We start from the raw sequence: 17627 nt of genomic DNA on the forward strand, positions 1-17627 counted from the left end.
GTTCTCTTAATTTAAGAGCATGATGATTACACCCGAAATTGCAAAGCCCCTGGTCTTGTCGCCCTGTCATAAGTTTCCTATAGACTTTTAGATTTTCCAACGGAAGTGCCCTTTGCAAAATGAAAATTGCCTTGCCCTCAAAAAGATGAAATTCCAGTCCTGGGTTAGTTTCACTGCAATTACCCATCAGCCCCACCCCACTTTTGTTTGGCCGGTCCCTATGGCTATGATATATCCCCTGCCCAAGTCCCGAGCTCCTGTGACCTGGGTTTCATTACTCACAAGACATCCTTGTTTCTCACAAGACATTGTTGTTTTTACAGCTTGTAATAGAATGATCAAACTTATTCACAGAATGACCATTAATTGTATCAACTACAAATAAATTATAGATCAAACAGAATTATGCACAGTCAATATTGGCTCCAAGATACAGCATAGCAACAAGTAGTTTACAAAATGACGTCACACATGGGTACGGATGAAGGTCAGAGGTTATTTGCGTGTGTGCAGTTGGCACACAGCTATTTCATTTTCAAGGTCTTCACTTTAAAATCTCTAAAACGAGACAGAAACTAATTCATTTTAAATAAATCATGCTTCAAGTGATAGCTGAAATGTAAGCGCAACTTAATATTTCGCTTACCTAAGGAAAACAACCTGTATAAATGTGAAATTATATGCCGAGTTTGCAAGTTGGTTTCAAGCAATTTTTTACAATCGGTGTATGTGTACAGTGTGGTAGTTTCGCTGGTTACATTGTAATCTAAGTAGCTTGCGTAACTAACAATCGACAGTGCACCAGTGAATTGTTGCAAAATGGAAACAACAATTACACGAAAGAGATCACCGTTAAAATGACCATGATAGTTTCGATTATTTCTAGCGATTCTTGACAACTCACCAGAAGAAATGTTCAATCAATGTGAATGTGTGAATGTATAGAATGAATTCAATCAAGCTGTTCAGTGACTTGGACAAGAACAATGATCTCTGACAATAAAAAAGGTAAGACTAAAGTCAAAGATAAAGCTAGCTAGCTAGCCCGAGGCCGAGGGCCCAATCCAATATAGACCAATGGCAAGAGCTAGTTTTATATTATTAATCATAGAGGAAGGGTTAATCTTTTAAGCACTAAAAGTAGTTAAGCATAAAACTATTGAGCCTTGTAGAATGCCAGAACAAGGATACCATAAACAGAACATGTCGCATATATACATTTTTTGACTGTTTGTGTTTCCCTGCTTATGAAATTATAATTTGTGATTTTTGGCAGCAAATTATCTAAACTAGTTGAGTGTTGTCTGCTGCTTTTTAAGGTTTTTATTTATTTTTTCATAAAATCAGCTCTAGTGTCTAGTAGTGCGAACCCTCTACTCTACAGGCCTGTATGCTTCGTTTTTTAAAGGGCAAGGGCACCAAGGCATTTTCTCCTTGGTAAAGGGCACCCTTTGAGGGAAATTGTAAATTTCTACTGGATCATTTCAACTTCAAGGGCACCGAGGCAATGGCAAGGGGCAACGTTGCCTCCGTGAAGTATCAGGCCTGCCTCTAATGCTACCCTGGCAACGGCTGGCACTATGATTAAAATTTGTTAGTACTAAAAAGTTTATAAATAAAAAGTTCCTTACATAAGACAAACTAAGTAAGCTAAACAAATAGGTTCATGTTAAGGAAACAAAAAGGTAGCTTTGCCAAAGCAACGTGGAGACGATAGCGGAACGAACCTCTTAATTCTACTAGGTAGGAGTATCTTTGTTCTATGCATTCGTAACAACGTCATATTAATTATTACCACTAGCACTCGTAATGTATCTGTTAATCTTTGAGTAAAACTACAACAATTGGGAGGACTGAGGGCGGGGTATGATTACTGCAACCAAGACTCCGGAGAAAGTAACACGTTTTATCTACACTATTATAAACATTAGTTTTGGGTGCCATAGGCATAAAGTATTTTTTATTTCCCAAGGGTTTTTTTTAATTTAAATTTTTAAGGTTGCCTTATTTGCTAAGGATTCGAGGTAATTACAAATATAACAAACTAAACTTTGAAAAACTTTTTTTCAGAGCTCCATGAAGCGGACAAACTTTTCAAAAAGCTTATCGCTCCCGGTTTAAGAAGCTTCCGTCTGGATTCTCATGTGCACCAGCATTATGGCCTTCTCAAGATTGACCCAGTGCTCTTACCGTTTCGGTCGAGCACAGGCCATGGGGCGTTACAAGCTTCAAAGACTCCCCATAGTACCTCTAGAAGTGGGAGGACACCTCTTGCAACAGAGATAATGTTTGACGAGTCGTTTCCAAAGATCGGTGGCCAAGCGTCCAGCAGTGCGGTTGAATTTGGAGATGGTTTTGTAAGTGTTAGAACTGTTAATTAATTTCGCATTTAACGAATCTAACATAGACAAATTAATGTCTAATTTAGTAAGCCCCTCACTCTAATTGAAGGTTGTTCGGAAGAATTTGTTGGAATTGTAAAAAAACATAATCTTTCCCCGCTGGCTTCCTTTTTGGGGTTGCATGGGTTTTTTTTTTTTGTATTTACCAATTCAATTAATGATATATCAAAATAAAAAATACTTACAAATTAGAGCTTGGCTTGTGCCGGCTTCACGGTTAAAAGCAGATCGTTATTACAATTCTTTCTTGTGAATGTGCTTACAGCAGGGTTTTAATACTGAACAAACTACTAATTAACTACTGTTAAAATGTTAAATGTCTTGTTTAACCCGTTCTTTCCTTAGTGTTGAACAGTTTAAACAAATGCTTGTTTGGAATTTTAAAAAGAATTTGCAGATATCTTTTTTTCAGGAACCCAGATGCTAAACATGTTTGGGGGGTTTTCTTGGCCTTGTAGTGGTTTCTTTTGTCTCGTTAAAAATAAAGTTAAAAGTTTTGATAGTCTGACCTTCTGAAGCACTTTATCGGTTTGCTCAAAACAGCTTTTGAGTGTGACTTAAATAGGTTTGTTCTAATACCAAACACCTCTTTCCTGGGAGTGGCAGGTTGGTTAGCAACAATCAAGTGCTTGTCAACTTTGATTGCTGCTTGGTTGTTTAAACGCTTGATAAAAAAAATGAACTTCAGTTTGAACAAGCATTGTCAACTGTGAACTTATTTGGTGTTCAGAAATACATTATCGTAGTTTGAGAAAAGAGTAGCTTAGCTTAAGTAATGGAGTCATCTGGAACTCTCTACCCCTTAATCTTTACATGAGCTTGTCTTTGTAATATTTAAATCACTTTTAAAAACTTATCTTATGTCACAGGTTTTCAAGGACTCATTTCAGTTGATTTTGGTTTAAAGCACCTTGAACACCCAGCAGGGTGGATTGTCTCCATTGTTATTGTTTATTGAGATTCCCCATTAATCAGTTTCAACAGGTTAAACAGTGATGCAGTTCTCTTTAGTACAAAGTTTTAAGACTCATCAAAAGTTATGGTAATAGTTTTGTTTACTCTACTCTGGTCTTCTCTTCTCAAAATACCCAATTATCCAAATAGTAACACTAGACCGACCAGTGATACTTAATACCTTGACAAATATTCCAAAATAGAAACCCTTCAAAGGTTTAAACTGAAAAGAGAATGTTTTCTTTTCCACGAGACTCAACAGAGAAGACAAAAACCTGAAAACCTTGGCAGCTTTGGACCCTCGGCACTAAATATTGACTTTTTACCCTGCCTCTTTACTGTAAAACAGCTCATTTACATGTGAATCGACGTAATGTGTGTTGGAGTCTATTGAAAACATGAAAGGACTTCATGTGATGGAAGTGTTTGTCTTTCTGTAGGGAAGTGACCAGTACAACAAAGCAGCACGCCAATTGCTGTCTGTTATTGATTTTGTAGATTCACTGCATGTTGCTATGTTTGAGTCTGCTTTCTAAGCTTGTAAATCAAAAGAACACAGGAGTGAGATGTTGCTTTAGGTTTTATGAAAGGATCAAGTGCCTGGTGTACAGTTAATTTTTTTCAGCATTGTTGGCGCTAACAGGATTTGGGGGCGTGTGTTTTTCACCATTGGGGTTTGTACTGGATGATAGAAACACTGTACCATTTGTTTGACTGTGGCAGCACTTTAACTGTGGTCCTCTGGTTGAAGGCCAGTGAAAACCCTACAAGAACCAGTCAGAATTCACTCCAGGTGGTCCGGCTGAACACTTCAGTGTTGAAAAGCTTCACCGTTTCTAGTTGAAATATTGACTTGTGAAAAAGCTGACGGACTAGTGAAATGACAAGCTAACTGTTCCTTACATATGTACTGGCTAGTCACTGAAATAGGTTGGGGCAAATTGGAATGTTGAAAACCATCTCCTTTGGAATTTTGAGAACTGACACTGAGGATACTTATCAAACATCTTAGGACTTCTGCATATCCAAAGGAAATATCAAAATGTTGAGATTGGAGGAATGGTTTCTTTGAGATGTATCAATCATTGCATCAGTTGCAGACAGAAAAGGACGCAGTGAAATAAGTTTGTGAGGAACTTCTGGATTCAATTTTGGAGTCTTAAACTTGGGTCAGGAAGAAAGATTGAATTCTTGAACTACCACAGTATTTAGAAGGTCACGAAGGATCACGTAACTGACCTTGTTTTATTGTTAGCTGGATGATAAGTAACAATGAAGTTTTAGAAGCTGCATCATTGTGTCTTCATAAAGTATAGGATTTCTCCTCGGTTCAAGTTGGAACTGATCATATTTAATGCAGGAGTGATTACGCTGTACACGTATGTGTGTGGTTTGGAAATGCAGGATTTACCATGGTGGAATTACTTACAAAGTGAGTGTGTACAGTAGAGACCTTCATCGATAACAGCGTTAACCTCAAAAAGTGAAACTCACTAAGTGACTGTATATAATTGGATACATTAGTTTCCCACGTTGTGCAATATATGCATATGTAATTTGGCAGCTGATTTTCTACATTTCGGTTTCTCATCCGCACCGCCAAAAATTTTAACTACATCATAAAGGCTAGCAGTCCCCCAGGAACATTCATGTTTTAGAAACTGCAGTTGCATTAATGAATCATGTCATTACCGTCAGGAACAACATCACCCAAACTGCCATCAGTACATCCACCGAGGGCACAGTCTGCTGCCCGATCCCATGCAGCGCCCTCGCTGGTCAGCGTTGATGCACCTTCAGGATATAGCCAGCAAACGCGGTCGACCTTCGTTCGGAAGCTTGGTTTTCTGATGGCAGAGCAATTGACGTCTAGACACCAACTTTATGAAAAGGTTGGATTAATCTACAGGGTTTTCATTTCGGAAGTTAACTACAGCGTGACATCCTATTAAGGATTGGGTTTCTGAAGTTGAAACAATTTTCAAAGTGTGTCTGTTTCTAATAATGTTTTTATAATAACGAAAGCTCTCCAGTGCTCCACTGGCTCCTTACCAAGTAAGTTTTCATTTCATAGTCATACTTTTTGGTATACCAACGACCCCCACAGAAGTATGTGGATATAGAGAAAGAGGTAATTTTTCACCCCCAAATTTGAATCTGAGAAAGACTTCATTAAGCCTGAAACCTGTCTGAGGCATCTAAAAGCATACAATTCTATGCAAAAGGTTTTTTTTCCTTTCTTTCTGTCACTACATTTTAAAACTTTGATTCTGATCAATTGAGCCCAAATCTTCACAGGTCTTTTATTGAAGAAGTTGACAATTACCAAAAGCATACCCTCTTAAATACTAAAATATTTCTTTCATTGAGTTGGTAGTTTGATTTTAAGGTAATGCTTTGTAGTTTGAATAATGTTTTCAAATCCTTTTTTTTAACAGTATGCTGCATCAGGTTTGAGAGGCCAACAGCACAGAATAGATACATCTCTGTCATCAGCAAGGTACAATCCATGACTGGTATTCTGTTTATTTTCGCTTAGCAGCTGTTTATAATTGGGCCCTGGTGTTAGGAAGCTAAAAATGCTATGTTTACTTCATTTTCCTTACATTTCATGACGAACTTAATAATCCCTTTAAATCTCATTCCGTTATTCGCTGTAATCATGCAAACTGTGATCAAACTAACCTATGCTAACCATTTATTTTGCCATATTGCTGTCATTATTTTGTTACATTTTCCCTCGTAATTATATTTTTTCATTTTGTTTTCTTCATCTTTCCCTCCTGCCTTACTCCCAAAGCTGCACTGCAAGCGTGCCATGGACGTTCTAGTAAGTGCATGCATCATAAAGTTTCAATTTATTTTTCACATTTTTGAATTAATTCTTGGATCTTTTGACAACTTCAAAGGGTTTTCAATTCATGAAGATAAATTTGAGTACTCTGAAGTGATTTCTTTTCAAATGTTACTTCAAATCCTAGCCACTTGTTCTTGAAGTCTTAGATTTTGTTCCAAATAAGAAAATATAATTTATGCAAACTGCTTACCAACCATAAGGACTTTCTCGGAAGGCTTCAAGAAAGACTCTGATAAGGTCGAAACATCAGGGCCCAATTTCATAGAGCTGCTAAGCACAAAAATCTGCTTAGCATAAAATTTCTGCCTCGATAAAAACAGGATAACCAACCATATTTCCACATGACTTTCAGTGTGAGCAAACAACAGCTGAATGCCAGTAACAAGCAATATGCAACAAATGGAAATTTGGTTGGTAGTCTTGTTTTTATCCAGGAAGAAATTTCATGCTTAGCAAAATTTGTGTGCTTAGCAGCTCTATGAAATTGGGCCCAGACCATTATTTTTTTTTGCATTACTTTATCAAAGCTGTATTAACTTCAAACCAGATTTAAAATGTTTGCCTAAACTAGTCTTCAAACTGAAGTTAAATTGTGGGCTTAAAGTTAAAAAAAAATAATCGCTTTGCTTTATTAACGAGCATGTCAAATGACATTCATGCCTCAATTATGATTTTCATTTGATCAATTATGAAGGTTGATTTATACTAACTTAGGCATGATAATTTTCCTAATTTTATATTTTGTTTTTTTGCCCTTGGGAAAAACAGAGAAATTGTGATTATGCAGCATGGAAAGTCTATTAAAGCCTACACTATGTAGCTGATAAAATAGTCCTTCTTTTTTCTAAGGATCAAATATCATGCCTGTTTATTGTTAGAATTTTTTATTTTCTTTGCTTTATTTAATAATTCATGTTCATTGTTTTAAATATTTCATTTTTCCCCCCGCATCCGATAGTTCTACAACTAAGATGAAGCAGCTGCCTCTTCCCCAGGTACAAAGTTCTGAGGTCCTTGGGTCTACAGCCTCCAACCCAAGAGGAAAGAAGAATGTTAGTGTCTGTTCTGACCGATATCTTGGGACGTCCAGGGTGGGGCAGCAACAGCTACACAGAAGGTAAATTGGCTTGAGCGTTTTGTATATTTTGAATACTTGGGTGTAATGCAAAGGGTTGTGCTTGAGAGTGGCTTCACCCTGTCCATCATTCTAATGAAGAATTGTTTCTCGCTTAAAAATTGTTTTGAAAACCCCTACAATCTGTGACAGATCAAATTTAAAGTATGGTTTTTAGTATGCAATAAGTGCAAAATAAAAATATCCTACGAAAAAGAGCTATAATAATATTTTGAAGATTTTGACTGTCAAGAATCCATTTCTTTTCTTGTAATATAAATGACAATTTTTTAATAGTAACATTTACTTTTTCAAACCTCAGCTACAATTTCATTCAAATAAGTTAATTATACGTTTTGTAGTTTATGTGATGTTTTTTGTCATTTTTGATGTAGTTTATAACAAATCCGTCCCAATTCATTGTGGCTAATAAAATGATCGTTATCCTAAAACTGGGTCTTCTCAGAGCCGCACACAAAAGAGATTTCTTACATGGTGTTTGTGTCGCCGCAAACCTTAAAGGCATTGGACACTATTGGTAATTGTCAAAGACCGGTCGTCTCACTTGGTGTATCTCAACATATGCATAAAAAAAAACCTGTGAAAATTTGAGCTCAATCGGTCGTCGAAGTTGCGAGATATGAATGAAATAAAAAACACCCTTGTCACGAAGTTGTGTGCCTTCAGATGCTTGATTTTGAGACCTCAAATTCTAAATCTGAGGTCTCAAAATCAAATTCGTGGAAAATGACTTCTTTCTCGAAAACTACGTTACTTCAGAAGGAGCCATTTCTCACAATCCTTTATACAATCAACAGCTCCCATTACTCGTTACCAAGTAAGGTTTGATGCTAACAATTATTTTGAGTAATTACCAATAGTGTCCACTGCCTTTAATTACTTTGCAAAACTTGAACTCTTGTATTGTGTTTGTAAACAGAAGCAGGTCAGCTGCAGATGTCCTCCATCCAATGTCTAGCAACGCGTCTTCAAATGATCAAGTGCGGAGGTTTGAGGAAGAGAGGATAGCGCTGCTTCAAACCAAATCACTTCGGAAATCAACAGAGGTAAGTCTATGGTTCTCAACAGTCAACATGGTCAGTAGGGACATGAATTTTGCTAAAAAGTACCCAGGGCAGGTTAAAAGATATCAGATATTGCTGGGTCTGGAACTAAACATATTAGTAGTTTACCGCACACCGATATGTGTTAACCAAGGTGAACTTTATCGCTGTAGCTTGCAAGTTTGAGGAAACCTTTAAACAAAGGTGCTTGCTTTATGAACAAGAAACTCTTGGGTTAACCCCTACTCTTTCATGGTTCCCTTTAGTGGTTTCTAAGTTTTCTTATTGTTGTTTTTGTTGCCAGGTAATGGCGCACCGTAAAGACAGGAAGTATCACATGTGTGGTTCCGGCCTCCCATTATTCAATCGTTACTTGGTTGATAGTGAAGAGATGGATCGACTCAGACAACTCACCAAAGCCAGGTCAACCAAGAGAGGAAGGTAAGGTCATAGGTTAAAGGTTAAAGGTTAAAGGTTAATTCATGTCAAAACCATCCGTTATGTTTAGCAGTTATTAGCTTATAAGCATGTGATGTATGTTCTTTCTTTATTGTTGTTTAGTAAGTTTAGTTTGACTAGATTGCAAAAAATAGACAGTGGCCCGACGTTTCGACACTATAGACTCTTTCTCAAAGGCTAAAATTAGGCTAGAATACCTCAAAACTATTTTCTTTGTAGAAGGCCAGTTTACTCACCCAAAGTTAGTCACTTTAAGCTCAATATGAAAATGTTTTGTATAGTTTAAGTTATTCCCGCCTTTTGTTTATTGAGTCTCTGAACCTTGACATCATCTTTACTAACTATGAATTGGGCTTCAGTTCAGATGTTTTTCTTTATCTCATATTTATCTCAATCTCAACTCACTTCAAAATGACTCTTGAACAAATTTCATTTCCAAATAATGAGTAGGATTTTAAACTTTGCATGCTGGTAATTCAATCTATTAAGGTTTGCCGTAACACCACGTAATAATCTCTCCCAAAAGCTGTGGTGATTTCGGAGAAGAACCGGTTGATTAACAACTCAAGGTTTCGATCAGTGTGGTCTGATTGTCTTCAGGAGATTGCTTCTATCAGAAGATGATCAGAGCATACTGATCGGAATGTTGAGTTGTTTTAAAAGCTACCGATTCTTATCAACCACCCACAACTAAATATTCCGTGATGTTACCACAAACCAACCAAAGTATCTATTCTTTGCAGCACACTTACCCAAACACATTTCTTTAAATCCTGCATTATTAAAATTGTAAAGATTATCGCATGTCATTTGCATGTTTTACCATATCATTTATTTGCATGCAACTTGATTGGTCCAACCTCACTTCATGAATATGCATAGTTCACCAGTGAGCTACTATGGTGGTTTTGGAGGAAGGATCAACAGTGGTCATTATACCCGGCAGGTAAATTAAAGGACAAAATAAGCATTTTCTTTTAAGAGTTATTTACTTTTCGAAAAACAACTTCATTAAATACAATGTGAAATTGTTTAATGGTGTGAGGATGTTAACCTACCCTGCTATTTTTAATATAAAGTTTATTATTCCCAAGATCAAATCAAACTGATAAACATTTCTGTATCACGATAAAAGTGAAAAAGTAGGTCAGTCAAAAGTGAAAAGTGTTTTGAGTTGCAATACCATTTTCCAGTTTTTTTAAACATTTTTCTGTTAAAAAATCTGCCATTTGTTTTGGGATGATTTTAAGGTAAAATCCCCTCTAAAGAAAGTTTTGTGATAATTTAAGTTGTCTTAACTTTTTTTCTTTTTGAAGCAGAAGAAAATATCGTCGCCAACACAAGAGCAGAACGATGATACCCAAGGTAACTACACATCTCAGATCACCACGGAAACAAATGAAAATGAAGGTGATGTTGCTATAGCAGTACCAATATCAACAAATGATATTGATAGGTTGGAAGGGATGGTAGCTCAATTAGAAGACAATAACTCTGAGCATAAGGATCAAAATAACACAGAAGACAAAGGCTCGGAAACATGCAACGACGACAGACCAGATGTCCTGCCGTCAATAGAGGGCGCTGTTCCATCACTTGATGATGGCGTCATACCTAGCTCAGAAATAGAGTCAGTGCAGAACCAGAACATTGACGCTCAACATGTGGAGGAAAACGTTACAGTCGAAGAAGAAAAACCGGGACTTGATAAAGAAGATGAGGAAGTGAAAACAGATGAAGAACCTGTTGGTATGTTTAGCGATTCTGTTGCATGCTCCTCTGCTTGATGTTTGAATCTGGAAGCTTTTAAGACGGCAAATTCTTCGCACATCTTTCCTCTACTCCGACGTGATTAACAGTTTGGAGTGCACCTTGACTCAAGCCTTCTTTCGTCTCTACACCTCTGCATGCTTTATGAAAGATTTTCCTAGGCACATTTACGTCTGGATTTCTGCATGATGACTTTCTTTACTGCACGTTTATTATTGTATCGCTAACTTCTTTAAAGCAGATGAGGATGTGAGAACAGATAAAAATCCAGCTGGTATGTTCGCATGCTCGTCTGCTTGATGCTTGAATATGGAAGCTTCTAAGACGCACCTAACTCTGCCCGCACATCTTTCCTCTATTCTGATGTGATAAACAGTTTGGAGTGCACCTTGACACAAGCTTTCTTTCGTCTACACCTCTGCATGCTTTTAAAACAAATTCTCCTGATGAGCACATTTCTATCTCGATTTTTGCATGATGACTTTTTTCCTGCACGTTTATTATTGCAGTGCTTACTTTTCTAAAACAAAACAAAATTTCATTGCAGTTTTGTAAACTTACTGTTTGAATTGAACAATTTGGTACAATCTGGAACGATTCTAAACACTAAAATCAGCCATTTGTCTTTTTTTGACCAGGTCAAGAAAATGAAGAAGAAACTGGAGAGACAAGGGAAGTTGAAAAGTAAGTCCAATTCCTCAAATTCCTCAAAGCATCGTGAGGTTAAAATAGAAACAATACTGTAGGCTTTTAGAACTCGGATGACTTGAGTAACTTGTGCCCTACAGAATGTAAAATGAAGGTGCCTTGGGGTGGATTTCACCAAGAGTTATAAGACTAGTCTTATCTCGAGTTAGGACAAGTTACTCGTCCTAACTTAGGGACTAGCCTTAAGTTTTAAATATCTCCTAGGACTAGTAACTAATCGACCCTTGGTATTCTATATCATTTTAAAACAAATCTTTCCTAGTTAACGCTGATGTGTCAGAATGCCAAAGAAAAATTCCTGGAGATGACACTTGTGTTTTTGTGTCACATTGGATAATCAGAACAAAGTTTAATTGTTTTTGTTTGTGTTTTTGCATTGTTTCTACAGCATGATGCCAAATGTCAAGATTTCGCGGATTTTGAAAAAGAAGCCTTTAAATGGAAAAGAGTGAGTTAAAGGAATAGATATATTATAAAGTATGATTTGAAATTTTGATTTTTTTCTGTTCAATCCTGCTAGATGAGAAAGCACAGGGCACCACAGCAGTTTCTGTGGGTGCTGTTGGTTTATTCGAGGTCTACACTTGAGACTTGCACATTTTATTTAAAGACCTGGACACTATTGGTAATTGTCGAAGACCAGTGTTCTCACTGGGTGTATCTCAACATGTGCACAAAATAACAAACCTGGGAAAATTTGAACTCAATTGGTCGTCGAAGTTGCAAGGTAATAATGAAAGAAAAAGATTGCTGGTTCTCTCATTTAGAAGACTTCCATTGATTTCTAAAACCGATCATATTTATTTTCTTCATCTAGTGCCTTCTTGACAGAATTTAACCCAGCGGCGGGAGATACTGATATCGAGGATATGTTTGGTAACTTTAAGGACAACAGCTCAAGCGAAAATCCCCCACAAGCTGCGGACTCGGCTCTGAACCCCGAGGACAACGACACAACCCACATGACGGCCGAAGAAGCTCTGACGAAAATGCTAATCAGTGACGATCAGATCGCAGCGATGGAAGACGACCTCAAGAAGATCAGCCTTCTTAAAGGAGGGATGGAGAAGGTCGGACATCTTGAGGAGTCTAGGCAGGACCTGGAGGAGTTGAAGACCGATAGCGCCAGCGAGACGGCGGATTATGGAGAGGACGTGTTCGGGAAAGTCAGGAGCGATGAAGAATTGAAGGAGATTGAGAGAAGGAGAGAGAAGAAGCAGGAGGAGAGGAGAGCGAAATCAGCCAAGAAGGCGGAGGAAACTATTGTATCATCCGCTAAGGTGTCTCAAGCAAAATCTAAGGTATGGATTTGGAAAGAGTCAAATCAATTTTTGTGTTTTAAAACAAAACTCTCCTCAACAATTTGTTTTATTGATTTGTTGTTTTGGGGGTTCTGTCTTTTCTTGAAATTCCTTGTCACAGGGTAGGTTTTCTTAAGTTTTGAAAATGGCTCAAAAGTTTTGCAAAGGGAAAAGTGTGTCAGGCCTGATACTTCACAGAGACAATGAAGGCGATTGTTCCATGCTCCCTGGTCAATGCCTTGGTGCCCTTGAAATGCTCCAGTAGAAATTTACAATTTCCTCATTGAGAAAATGCCATGGTGCCCTTGCCCTTTCAAAAACGAGGCGTACAGTCTTGACGGGTACCTGGGATAATAAAAGAAACATTTATTTTTACACAGAAGTATCACTTGAAGGTATTCTTACTGATCACTCTTGAGTGAAAATGTCTTTTGATTTGTTGATACTGTTGCCAATTAATGAACCTTAAACCTAGAGGCACTTGTTTGTAGCCCACTTTCACCCCAACCCAGCCCCTATGGTTCCAAGACCTCCTTGGGCATACAATGGCCAAAGCTCAATCATGATACTTCCTTTCAGATGGCTGAAATCTACAACTTCATCAGTAGTGGACAGCAGGAAGTGTTTGAGAAGAAGTTTGAGGATTTTGACACCGATGGAAACGGTGTGATCTCGCTGCAGGAACTCTTCAGTAGGATGTATAGAGGCAAAGACAAAGAGACTGCACGGACCTTCATGCAGGTATTCACTGATTCATGCAATCCCAGATAGCTGGAAATTTCCACATAAAGTTTTTTTTTTTTATGTTTACGTCCTACGCCCTTCTCTACAAACAATGAACGTCATTGTGTGTGTACATTCTTAATTTTTTATAGCCTTCTTTTTATGCTGTATTATTTTATTTTTATTTTCTCAAAAATTTCTGGCCAAAATTATTATAATCCTGGCCCTATCTCAGTGGGCCCCTACCCCCCAGCCCCCATTTAATGTTGGTTCTCCCTGCACGGTCTTCGCTCCAATTGGGGTTAAGAACGTTGAGCGGGGAGCAGGGGAATGAGGGAGGGTATGTTTAGTGTCCCAAAACTTGGCCCAAAACTGTGGTCGTTATTGTAGGAGGGTTGGTCAGTTGTATACATTTGTAGAAAGATGTTTGTGTTATTTTTCCTTTTTTGTCTCTCAATAAACCGTTGCTTTTTATATTCCCAGTACTTTTTTAGTCTTGTTAAAAAAAATAAACCACAGGGTGGGATTCCAACCCACGACCTATGCTATTCTAGAGCAGATACCTTTACCACTGACCACCGAGCTTACCCAGTTGCTAGAGGCAGTTTGAATCCTGTATCTTAGGAGCATTTCCTGCAAACTTATGCTTAGATACATTTCTGCAATCTGATTTAGAAATACTCTATGAATCTCACTTCACATTGAGAAAATATAATTAGCAAACTGTTGCGAACTGCTTACCATCTAAAAGGACCTATGGTATAATTGCAAAAAATAGTGAATTGCCTGACGTTTTGACCCTTTCTTGAAGGCTAAATATCATTAATATTTGAACACCAACCACCCTAGGTATTTGACCTGAACAAGGACAAGACGATAGAGCAGCGTGAGTTTGTGATTGTAGCTGCTCTGAACGACAAGCTGACAGGCAGAGTGACTGATTCACTAGACGCTCCACTAGAGCTAGATCTGGAGATGCTGGCTCAACACATCACTGCATACAAGGTAGGACATCGTACCAAGTTTGTGATATTTTTCTTGTCAAGGGAATAAGCCTTTTTGAGGCATGGTGGAAACTATGGCTCTTTTCGTTACGACGGCTTCGGCTTTTGATTCGGCTCAGGCTAGCCTGGCCCCGGCAGTTGTTTTGACAATTGCGCGTGTTTTGCGTATACACGCTCTGGGCTTCAGACAAGAGAACGGAGCTCAGTCCAAATCCAAAGCCAAAGCCGTGGTTTCAAAAAGGGCCTTTATTAATAAGAGTGTACGGTTTGGATTGGGTGCATAAAGACAAATTTACCCAAACCAACTAGTGCAGCAGTGATGTGTCCACCATACCTCAAAATGGCTTGTAGGAACAACATACAGGCATGCAACCTTAGAGCTGATCAAGAGGAGACATTTGAACACTAGGGGGCAATAGACTTGCAGGGTAGATTTCAATTTTTTACGCAGTTCTGAGCACGCTCACAATTTTCAATAATAGTGGATTACCTGGTAAGTCTGCTGCCACCTAGAGTCCCATTGATTTCCTTATTTTGGAATTGGACTGTACTATACAGAGTTTTGTTGTGCCTGGAACTTTCTTCTCTTTTGTTGACAAACTTGGTGCAGTTGCATGCCTGGAGTTGACATCCATAGACGTACTGGCCCCAATTTCATAAAGCTGTCGAGGAGAAGATACTTCTTGACCATGTCATGAGTAATGCACCCGTAACATGACACACATTTGCACAACAAGCAATCCATGTACACAGTAATTATTTGGATTTTAGTCCCTTTTAACACTCAATAAATTATTATTCATTGATATCATACATGTAAGTTGAGTATGTAAATTATTCACACATGTACTTTTGGTCAATCCTCATTCATAGTACCGTAGATGTTTGGTTTAGTAAGTAACTCGGACATTGTAGCATTTCACCATGTTTGCTTATAATCACTTGTACCATGACAGAGAAAGCTACTATCCGCTCGTAGTAGATTACAGAAGGACAATATGGAGACCAGCGGTTGCCATGACAACACACATCAGGATGATACGTAGTGATCGATTTGGTATTGATGACACATTTTGATTGGTTGAATTTCCTGTGTGTGCTGATCTGATTGGTTGATCTTGTTTGAATGCCCTTACATTGTCATTTAGCTCTTCCCTATCTTCCCATCATGTCATGTTTTCTTTCATCATTAAGTTTCATTTTATCCAACACTGAACAAGTTTTGCAATTTTCTGAAAAGTCTTAAAATGTGGCTTAAATGGTTTTTTTTATTCAGTCAATGTTTGTATGAGAGAGATTGGCTGTTGCCAGCTTGGCGTTTTATGTGGCCTTGTGGAAGCTTTTGTGGTTTTCCTTGTTGGGAAGATCATCTAGACAAACACCCCAAGCAAACAAACAAACAAACAAGTACCCCAAACAAACAGAAGACTTAAGAAGCAAGTTTTGTTGGGTGTTATCCATTGTTGGATGTTTTTGTGATGTGCTTGGAAGGTTTGCAAAAAACACCATGGAAATATGTTAGTAACAGATATGTTTGGCTGGAGACAAAAAAATGTTGATGCATTAAACAATTTTAGATTTCATTTCCAAAGTTTCCAATTCCTCTTCATGATCCAAATAAGATTTTCTTTTTAAGACTCACTGAGGTAGGGTGTGTCTTCTGTTTTAATACCATTCTCATCCTTGTCATTTATTACCATATTCATGAATTATTCATATGTTTATTCATTCATTTTCTCATGGTGACTTTGTCAAACTTTGGCACTGCCTTCTATCTACTGCAAGAGCCATCAAGTTTAGCTGACATAAATGAAGCAGTATCCATGGTTTGAGAAATGCGCATAGCTTGGGTCCATAATTAATCATTGGTAGCAGTTTGATTTATCATTTGTAGCAGTCAAGGAGTGTTTCGAGTAGATTTTATAGTCTGTAGTGAAGCTATCTGGTGTGATTCATTTTTTAGATTTTAGACGTTTGTAACATTGCTGTTTTCCATTTCTCTGCTCATTTGAATCTGTTGCTAATGCTGACACAATTTTTGCTTTAAAAGCTGTATTTTTTAGAGAGCGCATGTTGTGATGATATCTTTCTCTTAAAATTCCTGTCAAAATGTATCCTTCTGAGGAACGGGAAAAAACTGTTCAATGGTAGTATTGGCCTGTGTTTATTCAGTGAAAGTTTATTTGTTCCTGAGTGATTTTGTCAGAATAAGAAACTGAAGTGATTCCTTTTTCCCCAAAAAAGTGAATTTTGGAAATTATCAAATAGCCACTGATCACTTGGTGTTGTTTCAAATGCTGAGAAGGAAGCTTTACCGCTTACCACAAAGCAGGTTTGGCTATTCCCTTATGTTTGTCCATTTGCAAGGGTAGACCAAAGCGATAAAATTGTGAAAGGGCTGGTCGTTATTACCCAGGAATGCGAAAAGGGCTTGTGTGTAAAGGTGTATTGCATGATCTACTTGATAATAAACTAATCTGCTCGAGACTTGACTAAGATTTATATTTTCCGATCTAGGAGTTATTTGAGGTGACTGATCAGGACGCAGATGGCCGATTAACTCTTGAAGACATCATGCTGAGCATCGCACTCTCGGGTAACATCGAGAGTGGAACCGATCCCGAGGTTGTCAAACATGTCCATAACACCATTGATGCTGACGATAGCGGTACCATTGACTTTATGGAGTTCCTGACTTATATACCATTCTTCCTGAAACTGCATAAGAGGATGGTACAGAGTCGACATATTACCATTGCGGAGATTGAGACGGCAAGAAAGGCTGTGAAGAAAGCTGTGCTTAAGATTAAGACCAGTAGTAATCAGACGATGATTGCATTCTGAATTGGGATGTCCATCTGTAGATGGGTAACTTACATGGCATTGACAATGTTATGACATCATTCTGAATTGGGATGGACATCCTTGAAAAGGGAACTTCCAATGAAACGACAATGTCATGACATCATTTCAAGTTGGAAAAGGGGCAACTTTGACGGTGTTGTTGTCATGGCAGCATTCTAGAAGGGATGTACATTTACATTCGAAAACTTGTAGTACATTCGAAAGTTCATGTATGTAAAGATGTCCGATGGTTTCCACCAAGGGGAAGCGAAATTAACCAAGTCCAACTTCATAAAGCTGTTAAGCAGAAAATGCTGCTCAGCAAATCTTCTTTAGTAAGGATTTGCACTTTGATCCCCCAAAAGCATGCAGTATTACAAATTATTCCGTCCATTTTGTTTCTCTTAATTTTGTTTGGAATTTGCAT

At 37.9% G+C, this 17627-nt stretch overlaps 1 protein-coding gene across 11 annotated transcripts; it reads left to right on the top strand.

The window, feature by feature from the left end:
• Positions 1–512: 512 nt before the first annotated feature.
• On the top strand, positions 513–17208 carry LOC139934342 (uncharacterized). Of its 11 annotated transcripts, none has more exons than XM_071928524.1 (16): positions 513–619; positions 946–1008; positions 2071–2357; positions 5795–5856; positions 6157–6186; positions 7172–7330; positions 8268–8394; positions 8696–8832; positions 9733–9796; positions 10167–10599; positions 11259–11304; positions 11717–11776; positions 12146–12629; positions 13209–13370; positions 14202–14357; positions 16874–17208. In XM_071928524.1, the coding sequence occupies exons 2-16, from the start codon at positions 987–989 to the stop codon at positions 17198–17200; spliced, it is 2556 nt and encodes an 851-aa protein (XP_071784625.1). In that variant the 5' UTR covers positions 513–619; positions 946–986; the 3' UTR covers positions 17201–17208. The 11 variants fall into 11 exon arrangements, with proteins under 11 accessions (XP_071784625.1, XP_071784630.1, XP_071784624.1 ...); XM_071928529.1 differs by lacking the exon at positions 513–619 and adding an exon at positions 15313–15413 and having other exon boundaries at positions 669–1008; positions 16874–17011; XM_071928523.1 differs by lacking the exon at positions 513–619 and having other exon boundaries at positions 670–1008.
• Positions 17209–17627: the final 419 nt, after the last annotated feature.

This window comes from Asterias amurensis, chromosome 3 (assembly GCF_032118995.1).
Source record: "Asterias amurensis chromosome 3, ASM3211899v1".
In the NCBI taxonomy this organism is placed as follows: domain Eukaryota; kingdom Metazoa; phylum Echinodermata; class Asteroidea; order Forcipulatida; family Asteriidae; genus Asterias; species Asterias amurensis.

Bases quoted from the DNA above. Each gene is read 5' to 3' on its own strand.
- LOC139934342 (XM_071928524.1), top strand. From the start codon at position 987: ATGATCTCTGACAATAAAAAAG. The intron at 1,009-2,070 runs GTAAGACTAAAG...ACTTTTTTTCAG, and splicing joins GATCTCTGACAATAAAAAAG to AGCTCCATGAAGCGGACAAA. The intron at 12,630-13,208 runs GTATGGATTTGG...ACTTCCTTTCAG, and splicing joins TGTCTCAAGCAAAATCTAAG to ATGGCTGAAATCTACAACTT.